The sequence below is a fragment of the Loxodonta africana genome, chromosome 4 (genome assembly GCF_030014295.1).
Source record: "Loxodonta africana isolate mLoxAfr1 chromosome 4, mLoxAfr1.hap2, whole genome shotgun sequence".
NCBI lineage: Eukaryota > Metazoa > Chordata > Mammalia > Proboscidea > Elephantidae > Loxodonta > Loxodonta africana.
This window is the reverse complement of record NC_087345.1, coordinates 104838532-104850199: the sequence shown is the minus strand read 5'-3', so window position 1 is coordinate 104850199 and position 11668 is coordinate 104838532. Positions and strand designations below refer to the sequence as shown.

Sequence of the window (11668 nt, the reverse complement as noted above, 5' to 3'; positions counted from 1 at the left end):
TAATCTGAAAATTAATTTCTTTACTTCTAGTCCCCAAAGTTGAGGAAATCAAATGTCCTGGAATTTAGAGGATTAGTAATTCAGATCACTTGGGAGAAAAGAGAAATAACTGGCGGGGAAAAAAAACTGCAAACAAATGTGGAGTTTGATTGCAAAAGTGGGGCAATACCGCCACCTTCTGGTAAGGCGTGGGAATGAACAGGAAAAAAGCAGACTGTCCTGCGGCTTAAGAATCTGCTTTCATTTCAATGCTTACGGCAGCGCAACGCTCGAGCAAGAGACCCGCCTCTCCCTGAGGCACTAACCACTGTGTGCGCCCGGGGCAACGTGATTGACGGCGCAGCAGCCCGGTCAGTTACCTAAACTCGTCACTCCGGAAACAACGATCCTATTTCTCCGGAAGCTCAGGGTCCGCCCTCTCCCAGCATTCTTTGCCTTCCGGCTGTTCTTAGTCCGGTTTGTCCGGTCCCTCCTTACGCGCTTATTTCGATCCTGAGTTTCAAACTCGAGTTTCCAAGCCCGGGAACCCGGCGCAGATTTTCCACGAGTTGGTTTATGGGCCGTAGCCATGGCAGCAGGAATGGCGCAGCTGGAGGGTTACTACTTTTCGGCTGCCCTAAGTTGTACCTTTTTATTATCTTGCCTCCTCTTCTCCGCCTTCAGCCGCGCTCTGCGAGAGCCGTACATGGATGAGATCTTCCACCTGCCACAGGCGCAGCGCTACTGTGAGGGCCGCTTCTCCCTCTCACAGGTGGGATCACCAACCTGTCCCCACCCCACGGCAGGTCAGCGAGGCAGATCTGTACCCAGCGTTGTCATCCATCCTTATCCTTAACTCGTCCCGCCCCACCTCCCAGTCTGGAAACATGAAGGGTGGGGATAATCTTTTGTTCCCGCCTCTGAGATGTAGGGAATGTTTGTTGAATGAATGAACAGATCTGCCTCCTGGGAAGGAATGATCGAGGAGAGTAACTAATGGGGCACTGAGTCTCTGTGCCTCTTCTTGATAACAGGATATCAAACCCTGCTGGCTTAGTGGTATGGCTGCTAACCAAAAGGTCGGCGGTTGGAATCCACCAGGCGCTCGGTGGAAACTCTGTGGGGCAGTTCTACTCTGTCCTATAGGGTCGCAATGAATCGGAATCTACTGCAATGTCTTTTTGTTTTTTTTGGCGTTTTATTGCCAGAGTTGGAGGCATTAGGCTGCTCCTAGGAAATATCTCTATGGGGCAGTTCTATAGGGTTGGTATAAGTTGGAATTGACTCGACGGCAACGGGTTTGGTTTTTTTGGTTTAGGAAATATCAGAAAATCTCCCTGTAGTTCATCTGTCTAGCACCTTATTGTGTGTTCTTGGGTTTGGGTGAGGCACGGTAGGGGATCTTCAGCCACCAAGAGATGACAGGTTGCTAATTACATTCCTAGTTGTTTTTAGAAACTTGCTGTTAACTGGATAAACTGTCAACCAATGAAGTGGCATCGTTTTAAACATATGCTTTACTACACAGTTACACACTGCTTGTGGGCCAACTAGGTTCGGAACTATAGCCATAAAAATAAAGTAGGTATATTTTCCCTCCTCTTCTAGTAAGGCAACACATGGTAGTGGTTAGTAATAGGAAGTCTGTAGTCAGGTTTGCTATGAGTCGGAATCCCCTTTGACCACAACGGGTAGTCAAGAGAAAGATGTGATTTTAAATCTTGACCCTCTTATTTACTAGTTATGAGACCTTGAAAATTTTCTGAGTTTCAGGTTATTCGTTTGTATAATGACAGTACTAGTCTACATGGGTTGGTGCAAGATTAAATACAGAGCGTTTTGCACAGTTCCTGGCTCAGTATGTGTTAGCTGTTATTAATGGAACCTGTGGTTGATAACATCTTTATCTAGAAGCCTCATCAGTGTTCTAACCAATGTATCCATGTTTTTTAAAACTGCAGCATTTACTTGTAGTTATTAAAATACAGACTCTCCACAGAGTAAGTCTTGGATGATGCAAACTGATTTTAAGTTACCGTTTCCCACTGGTTGCTGATACCTTAAGAATCACAAACTAAGTGTAGGGGCAAAAACCAAGCAAGACTTTTCCTTAGAGGAGGTGTCTGATCTTCCAAGGACTTGTCTGTGTCATAGAGTAACTTCTTAAAATGCCTGATTGTTGTTAATGACAATTTGAGCTTGACATATTTGTGTTTGTAGTCCTGTAGTTATTTTCTCTTGCTTTTATTTCACCGCCATCCTTTCATTTTTAAGTGGGATCCCATGATTACTACATTGCCTGGCTTATACCTGGTGTCAGTTGGAGTGGTCAAACCTGCCCATTGGATCTTTGGATGGTCTGAACATGTAGTCTGCTCCATTGGAATGCTCAGATTTGTTAATCTCCTCTTCAGTGTTGGCAACTTCTATTTACTCTATTTGCTTTTCCGAAAGGTACAACCTAGAAACAAGGTATGTTTTCAAAATAATGTGCTGCAAGTTTATGTACAGTTGAGTCCACAATTAAGATGAATTGGTTTTATGAGATTTAGTGAAAAAAGTCTTTAATACTTAGTAATTGTATATATTTTATAATGATAAAGCAAGTTCTCGCCGCCCTCTGTTTTAGAAGAAATTTGTATTTATATACTTTAAGAATTCTTATTTATTTGTAGGAACCCTGGTGGGGCAGTGGTTAAGAGCTTGGCTGCTAACCAAAGGTCAGCCGTTCAAATCCACCATCCGCTCCTTGGAAATCCTATGGGGAAGTTCTACTCTGTTCTGTTGGGTCGCTATGAGTCGGAATTGACTCGATGGCAACGGGTTTGGTTTTTTTATTTATTTGTAAAATCTGAAGGAAGTATTTGTTAGTGAATCAAACAAGTTTAGTATATGTTTATGCAGCTAATTATGTGCTAGGCACAGGGACTAGAAAGATAAATGAGGCACAATGTTTTCCTTGTGGAGCTCATATCTTCAGCTGATTGCACGGGAGGGGAGTGAGTGGTATTGGGTGAGGCTTAACAGAGAAGATGGTACTTGAGTTGAATCTTAATGAATGGATAGGGCTATAGAGCAGCAAGGGAATCCCGGCAGGAGAAATAACATAAAAAGATACAAAGATGTTGAGCAACAAAATGCAGGGAATTGTTGATTAGAATTGTAGGATTTGTGAAGTTCAGAGATGTGAGGCTGGAGAAGTAGGGAGGGGCAAAATCATGAATATCCTTATATGTCTGGAGAGGACTTTGGATCTTATAAGTGATGGGGAGCCACTAATTTTAATCAAGGGAATGGCATATTCTGATATGGTAATTTAGATTAAGTAGAGGATGCAACTCAAGGCTTAATAATGACAACAAGGAGATAACAACACTTTCAAATTCTGAAATAGTCTGTCAGAAAGGCTAAAGAAGTTATTTAACTTTAGAGTGAACTCATTATTTTCAGGAAAATCCCTGTAATTTCATCATGAAATAAGCAGATCATTGGGCATGGAAGTATAAATGCTATGTGCATATTTATATTCTCTCCAGTAGAAAAGTTTGGAAGGGATAGCCCTAAATGAAATTGATGGTAATGGTTGAGTGAATGCTTATTCAAAGTGCTGAGACTTAAGCTTACAGAATGGGAACCACCTGCACCGTGTCCTGTTCATCCTCATATCCGCCCCAGAACTTTGTTCAGTGCCTTGCACACAGTGATTCCTGAACTATTTGTTTAGTGATTCACTATGTTTTAGGCCAGAAATGCTTTGGCACACACATGTATTGTTGTAGTGGCTTCCAAACTGATAGATGTAACTAAAAAGCTACCAGGAAGTGCTGTTATAAATGTATATTGCTGTTTTCGCAAAGCCAGGATAAGATTAATATTAAAGTTTTATTTAAATATGATTCAAGTAGTCTTTTGTTTTTTTAATCTCTTCATTTGTAAAGCAGAAATAGCATATTTTCTTTATCATGAATGTAATTTTAACTGTGTTTTTTTTTCTGCCTCCTAGGCTGCCTCAAGTATCCAGAGAATTTTGTCAACATTAACACTAGCAGTATTTCCCACACTCTATTTTTTTAATTTCCTTTATTATACAGAAGCAGGATCTATGTTTTTTACTCTTTTTGCCTATTTGATGTGTCTTTATGGGAATCATAAAACTTCAGCCTTGCTTGGATTTTGTGGCTTCATGTTTCGTCAAACAAATATCATCTGGGCTGTCTTCTGTGCAGGAAATGTCATTGCACAAAAATTAACTGAAGCTTGGAAAACTGAGTTACAAAAGAAGAAGGAAGAGAGGCTTCCCTCTATCAAAGGACCCTTTTCAGAATTTAGGAAAATTCTTCAATTTCTTTTTGCTTATTCCATGTCCTTTAAGAACTTGGGTATGCTTATACTTTTAACTTGGCCCTATATTTTCCTAGTTTTTGTGTTTTGTGCTTTTGTAGTAGTTAATGGTGGAATTGTTATTGGTGATCGGAGTAGTCATGAAGCCTGTCTCCATTTTCCTCAGCTATTCTACTTTTTCTCTTTTACCCTCTTTTTTTCTTTTCCTCACTTACTCTCTCTTAGCAAAATTAAGACTTTTCTTTCCGTAGTGTGGAAACGTAGAATTCAGTTTTTAGCGATTACCTTAGTCTCCTTATTTTTAGTTTGGAAATTCACTTATGCTCATAAATACTTACTAGCAGACAATAGACATTATACATTCTATGTGTGGAAAAGGGTTTTTCAGAGATACGAAATTGTGAAATACTTGTTAGTTCCGGTCTATATATTTGCTGGTTGGAGTATAGCTGAGTCATTGAAATCAAAATCAATTTTCTGGAATTTAATGTTTTTCATATGCTTGTTTATGGTTACTGTTCCTCAGAAATTGCTGGAATTTCGTTACTTTATTTTACCTTATGTTATTTATAGACTTAACATACCTCTGCCACCCACATCCAAACTTGTTTATGAACTGGGTTGCTATGCAGTGGTTAATTTCCTAACTTTTTATATCTTCCTGAACAAGACTTTTCAGTGGCCAAATAGTCAAGACATTCAGAGATTTATGTGGTAATATCAGGGATATTTTGAACTCTAAAAACAGACTTAATATTTGGATTATTTCCACAATGAACAACTGAACAGGTAGGAATTATGGAATTTCTTTAGGGCACAATAGTGAGCCTCAGATCAGATTTTTTACCTGTGTGTTAAGCATATGTAACAAATCCAAGGAAGTTAAGTGAAAGAACTGGAAAAATTTTAAGATGTGCTCAAAAAACCTGAATAATGATGGGAAAATAAAATTGTTACAATTATATCTTTCTGCTACTGCTGGCCGCTAAAAAACTTGGAAACTTTTTATATATACAAGTTTAAGGAAACTGAGCATGCTTCTTAGTACTAGAACTTATTCTGTCCAGACAGCAATAGGTGACAAATTATTTAAAAAATATTTACAAATAATCAGTAATATTCTTGATTGAAATATTGATTAACATTTCAATAAATACATGTAGTTTTTTTTTTTTTTAAATATCCTGTTCTAGGTGAAACTTCCATAGCAAATTGGATTCCCATTTAACAATTTTTACACAGATTATTCCCTGACGTTGATTATATTTTTTACAACGTGTCAGCATTCTCATTATTTCAATTCTGTTTGTTCTGTTTTCATTAATTTAGCTTCCATGCCCCTCCTTACCTTCTCATCTTTGCTTTAGGTTAAGTATCAACCGTTTGGTCTCTTACAGCTGATAATGTAAGGGGGCACAGTACTTATGGGTTATATTGTTTATTTTATAAGCCAATCTATTTGGATGAAAGATGACCTTTGGGAGTGGCTTCAGCTCGGAATTCAAAGGGTATCTTAGGTGATAGTCTTGGAGTTTCCTCTAGTCTGTATCAGTCTGGTAAGTCTGGACTTTTTTAGGAATTTCAGTTCTGCATTTTTCTAAATATTTAGAGTGTTAATCATAAGGCAGAATAGACTCGCATAGATAGTAAATGTTATAAATTAGAGGCTCATATATGTTTATGTGGGAATCGAGTTGTTGGTAATTGTTTGGAATCTGGCCATGGTGAAGCTCTTTCACTAATTTTTAGTATGAAATATATCATAAGATATATCATAAGATAAATTATGTTGTTGTCATTAGGTGCCCTTGAGTCGGTTCCAACTCATACCAATCCTATGTACAACAGAACGAAACACTGCCCGGTTCTGCGCCATCCTCACAATTGTTAGGCTAAACTATGTTGCTGATGCTGAAATACATTACTATATAGGTTTTCTAGGGCTGTTGAAACAAATTGGGACAAATGTGGTATCTTAAAACAACAAATTTACTTTGTCATAGTACCGGAGGATAGAAGTCCAAAAGCAAGGGTTGGTTCCTTCTGGAGGCTCTGAGGAAGAAATCCATTCTGTGCCTCTCTCTCCTAGCTTCTGGTGGCTGTTGGCAAGCCATTGCTTTCCTTGGCTTGTAGACATATCACTGCTATCTCTGCCTCTGTTTTCACATGGCCCTTCTGGGTTTCTGTGTCTATCTTTTCTATCTCTTATAAGGATAGTGTCATTAGATATAGGGCCCATCCTAATCCAGTATAATCTCATCTTGAGATTCTTAATTATATCTGCAAACACCCTTAAAGCCACATTCACAGGTAGACGTATCTTTTCGTGAGACACTATTCAACCCACTACAGTTACCAAAGGCAAGTTTAGGATAAACCTTGTAAGATTTGTAGGAGGTAATTTCTTTGCTGAGATCTTTCAGGTAAAACTGTATCTTTACTGAGAGGTTTAAAAAATGACTTCTTAGATCATATAAATTGTAAACCTCAAGGTAACTGGTTTTGGTTCTATTATTAAAAAAAAAAATTGGAAGGAAGTTTAGACATCATCTAATCTAGTAACATTTTATAGATTAGGGAACAACTTCTTGGGTAGGATTCTTTGTGTTGGTTTTGGGATCCTGTGTTTATTATTTTGAGTCCATAAACGGGGTTGTTGTTCCAATACAGGAAAGTATTATTTGAACATGTTAACTTTGACGTGTAAACTCAAAACTGTGGATGTAATTCATTTTTAATTTAGTTATACATTTCTAAACTTTTATTAGAGTTGGCTCTAATTGTGAAGAAGTTACTTTATCCTCACTGTTGGGTGATGTTTTCTCTGGGCTTTAAAGAGTAAGTGGATTTGAAAAGCATTCTGCGTTTGCACATAGGAAATTGTTAGGGGTAACGAATACAGAGTAGTTTTTGTTGTTCTCTGTTCAACACTTAGGAAATAGAGTAGTTATTTGATTCATTAGTTGTAACAATGATTGTAGAATATATGTGTATTTTACCCAGAGTTTTTTTTTTTTTTTAATTGGTCAAGAAAGTGTTCTCAATTCATTATGCTTTTACTGTGAATTTATCGTAATGGAGATCTTGCCCCAGGAAGTCAAAATTGAAAAAAAAAAAAAAATAGTGTAATTTAGGAAGAAGAGCTCTCTTGTCTGATATTATTAAACCCTGGTGGCATAGTGGTTATGAGCTATGGCTGCTAACCAAAAGGTTGGCAGTTTGAATCTACCAGATGCTCCTTAGAAACCGTATGGGGCATTTTTACTTGGTCCTGTAGTGTCGCTATGAGTCGGAGTTGACTCGATAAATAGCTGCGGGTTTGGTTTGTGTGTGTGTGTGTTTAGAAATGTTTCTGAGAGAAAAAAACTTTTTTATTCTGATCTACTGTGGCAAAGATGAGGAAACCATTCTACCTCATACATTGAAGAAGACTGCTTTTTTCAGGAGATCACTGTTCAATTCATTTTTAGGTGTTAAGTCTCCTATTTTAAGAGATGTTTTGGAGCAAATCTGAATTTGGAGGAAGGTATATTAATCTTGCATGTTTTCCATGAGGTACATAAGATACAATATTTGGCATTTTAGAAAAGAATGCCATGAATTAAAAGGTGCTTTTTTTTTTTTTCCACTAATTCTTATTTTAAAATAGGGATGTTTATCAGTACTTTTAAGATAAATGTTTCAGTTACATTTTCTTAGGCATTTAGAAGATAGCCATTTGCCAGTGATTTTTTCCAAGATATGTAATAAATGAAATGATTATGTAAAAATAAACTAACTGAGATATCTTAGCATACCAGATCATTTTGCCTTTAGTTGTTCAAGATCCTGTACCAAACTCATCCTAGTGTAGTCATTCCACTTGAGAAGACTGGGAGGGCCAGTCATCCCTTGCTCTTCAGAGCTTTGCTTTTAGAAACATCCTAAGTTAGGTTTGTGTTTTGATCATTTGTCACAAGTTGCCATATGGATATTTTTGACATGAATTTTTAAAGACATTGAATAAATTTGATTAAAAGCTGATTATTTTTTTAAAAAGTATTGACATGGTTGAATGCCTGTGGAGTTTTGCAGTTATTGGTACTGAAGTATGTAAGGATTATTTTAAAGAGTATTATAAAAAGATTTAGTCCATAATTTATTTTAGATCCAGTAATAAATCTTTTTGAACTGACTGTACCCTATGTGAAATTCCACAGATATAGAATATTTATGTGACATTAGTAAGGTTCCAGTGTTTTGGCACATATTATTCATTTTCTCTTAGTGGATACCCAGAGATCATTTATAGCAGTGTTCCTGAGTTTAAACATACCATGCCATTTTGACAAAAGAAATTATTTTAGCCACTTGGCCTTTTTTTTCTCTTTTTAAAGTTATTTCTAGAATGCACTTCATCTGTCATAAAGAAATAGAAATAGCTTAATGTAAAGACTTAACAGTGTTTCTAATACATACTTAACTACCCCTTGGCTTGACATTTTCTTTATAATTGTCTGAAGAGGGGAGATCCTCAGTTTTTATTTACACACCCTCAATAGTGGACTGTTATTTTGGACTCACTTTTAAGTAAAATATATATTAATACGAAGGAATAAAGTCATGTCTGTTAGTCTATAGAAGCGTGTACTATCTTTGAAGCAATTATAATTTCATTAAAAATGAAACAGAGAGGTGGAGCCAAGATGGCGGAATAGACAGACACTTCCGTCAAGCCCTCTTTACAACAAAGACCCGAAAAAACAAGTGAAATGAGTATATTTGTGACAAGCTGGGAGCCCTGAGCATCAAAGGCAAGCTTAGACAATGAACTGAGGGTCAGGGGGAGGAAGAGGCTGTTCAGAAGTGGAGAGAAGTTACCAGACCTGAATCACGGGGAGCTGTCAGGCACCATTCCTGGAGCTGTGGCAGTGGCGGCGGTGGGCTGGTACTAGCGTTTAGCCACAGTTTCCTCAGGGAGAAGCAGCCACGCAGCCCACTCACACCTCCAGAACCTGAGGAGAACGGTACTCCTGGCAAAAGCTAAGTACTTGCGTATATTTTACCGCCCCCCCACCCCCGAGCCGGCTACAGTGGCTGAATCCCTGGGCCTGAGATAGACTCTGGTGAGCACCTAGAGCCATCCTCCCGACCTTGGGGAAGGAAAAAATGTGCACCTGGGGGGAAAAGATAATTTGCTAGCTCCGTTAACCAGGGGAGCTTAGGACAGAAGCGGCTCTTGTCCAGGCATACACCATCCGTGGACCTTGAGCACTTTTGCTCCTGCATGGACCTGTGTGGGCCTGTTTCGGGAGAATAGGCTCTTGTTGGCAAACTCCAATCATTTCAGCTGCGCAGTGGAGAGGTGGGTGTTTGATGTTTGACATTGGTTTGCCTGTTAAACAAGGTCCTCACCTTCCCGCAATAGGGACCTAAGGACTGGTAGCTCCACTCAGGTCACCCAGCAGCCTGCAACAGGGGACCAAAGATAACAGGTACCTCCCAGTCCTTACAACCAAAAACTTTGGGTGCCCATGGTCCATCTGCAGAACCCACCCACCAGCACGTTCCAGGAAACGGGGACGCATTTTCCTCAGAGACACTTGGGGGTTGGTTCTCAGCCCCCTGCCTTGTTCAGAGCGTGACCCCGTGCTGCAATCAGATGCCGGTATATACGCCAATCACCCCTGCCCCTCTAAGACTGTAGGACAGAGTCTGTACCACATACTTGATATCAGCTACCTGGAAACCTGAGCTGAATTCATACAAGAAAACTGAATGGACTCGTAGACCGATATACCTGGTAACAGTTCTAGCCAGCTGGGGACAGGACACCAGAGCTCCAAAGGCAAAAATAACCAAGCTAGCTCACTCAAGCAACCTATACGGGTATACCAAAACAAAACAAAGCACGTTGCTATGACAGTAAGAAAGCATAAACTAATACAATAACTTATAGATGGCTTGGAGACAACAGTCAATATCAAGTCACGTAAACAGACCACAATCGCCTCAACAGGCTCTCAAAACAAAGAATCCAGGGATCTTCTAGATGAAGGTGCATTCCTGGGATTACCGGAGCCAGAATACAAAAGTTTAATATACAGGAAGGAAATGAGGCAATACGCAGAACAACCCAAGAAACACACAGATAAAGCAACTGAAGAAATTAGATTATTCAGGAACATAATGAAAAGTTTAATAAGCTGGAAAAATCCATAGACAGCAATCAGAAATTCAGAAGATTAACAATAAAATTACAGAATTAGCTCAATAGAAAGAGCAGAATTGAGCATTTAGAAGCTAGAATTTCTGAACTCAAAGGTAAATCACTTGGCACTAATATATTTGAAGAAAAATCAGAAAAAAGAATTCAAAAAAAATGAAGAAACCTTAAGAATCATGTGGGACTCTATCAAGAGAAATAACCTATAAGTGTTTGGAGTACCAGAACAGGGAGGGAAAACAGAAAATACAGAGAAACTTGTTGAAGATTTGTTGGCAGAAAACTTCCCTGATATTGTGAAAGATGAGGAGATATCTATCCAAGATGCTCATTGAACTCCACATAAGGTAGATCTTAAAGTCACGAAGACATATTATAACCAAGCTTGCCAAAACCAAAGATAAGGAGACAATTATAAGAGCAGCGAGAGGTAAAAGAAAAGTCACCTACAAAGGAGAGCCAATAAGAATAAGCTCGGACTACTTGGCAGAAACCATGCAGTCAAGAAGGCAGTGGGATGACATATTTTTAAAAAATTGAAGGAAAAAAATTGCCTGCCAAGAAACATATCCATCAAAACTGTCTCTTAAATATGAAGGTGAAATTAAGACATTTCCAGATAAACACAAGTTTAGGGAATTCGTAAAAACCAAACCAAAACTACAAGAAATACTAAAGGGAGTTCTTTGGTTAGAAAATCAATAATATCAGGTTCAAGACTAGAACACTGTGCGGAGCAACCGGAAGTCAACCCAGACGGGGAAATCCAAAAAAAAACAAAAAGCAAGATTATAAAAAAAAAAAAGCCCAACACAGGGTAATGGCAATGTTATTATATAAAAGGAGACGACATTAAAATAATAAAGAGGGACTAAGAAATGTAATCATATACCTTCCATATGGAGAGAGCGATACGGTGATACAAAGAAACAAAAGTTAGTTTTAAATTTAGAAAAATAGGGGTAAATAATAAGGTAACCACAAAGGAGACAAACTATCCTACTCATCAAAATAAAATGCAAGGAAAAAATACTGACTCAGCAGAAACAAGATCAACAACAACAAATATGAGAAAAGAGCAATATATAAAGAAAATCTACTCAGCACATAAAATCAAGTGGAAAAAAGAAACTGTCAATACAA

The 11668-nt window shown here is 38.3% G+C and overlaps 1 protein-coding gene across 2 annotated transcripts; it reads left to right on the top strand.

Moving 5' to 3' along the window:
- The first annotated feature begins 394 nt into the window (after positions 1 to 394).
- On the top strand, positions 395 to 11346 carry ALG10 (ALG10 alpha-1,2-glucosyltransferase). 2 transcript variants are annotated; one of them, XM_010595791.3, is made up of 4 exons: positions 395 to 751; positions 2254 to 2451; positions 2655 to 2699; positions 3983 to 4087. In XM_010595791.3, exons 1-3 carry the CDS (start codon positions 569 to 571, stop codon positions 2676 to 2678), a joined length of 405 nt encoding a protein of 134 aa, XP_010594093.1. In that variant the 5' UTR covers positions 395 to 568; the 3' UTR covers positions 2679 to 2699; positions 3983 to 4087. The 2 variants fall into 2 exon arrangements, with proteins under 2 accessions (XP_010594093.1, XP_064140465.1); XM_064284395.1 differs by lacking the exon at positions 2655 to 2699 and having other exon boundaries at positions 420 to 751; positions 3983 to 11346.
- The last annotated feature ends 322 nt before the right edge of the window (positions 11347 to 11668 follow it).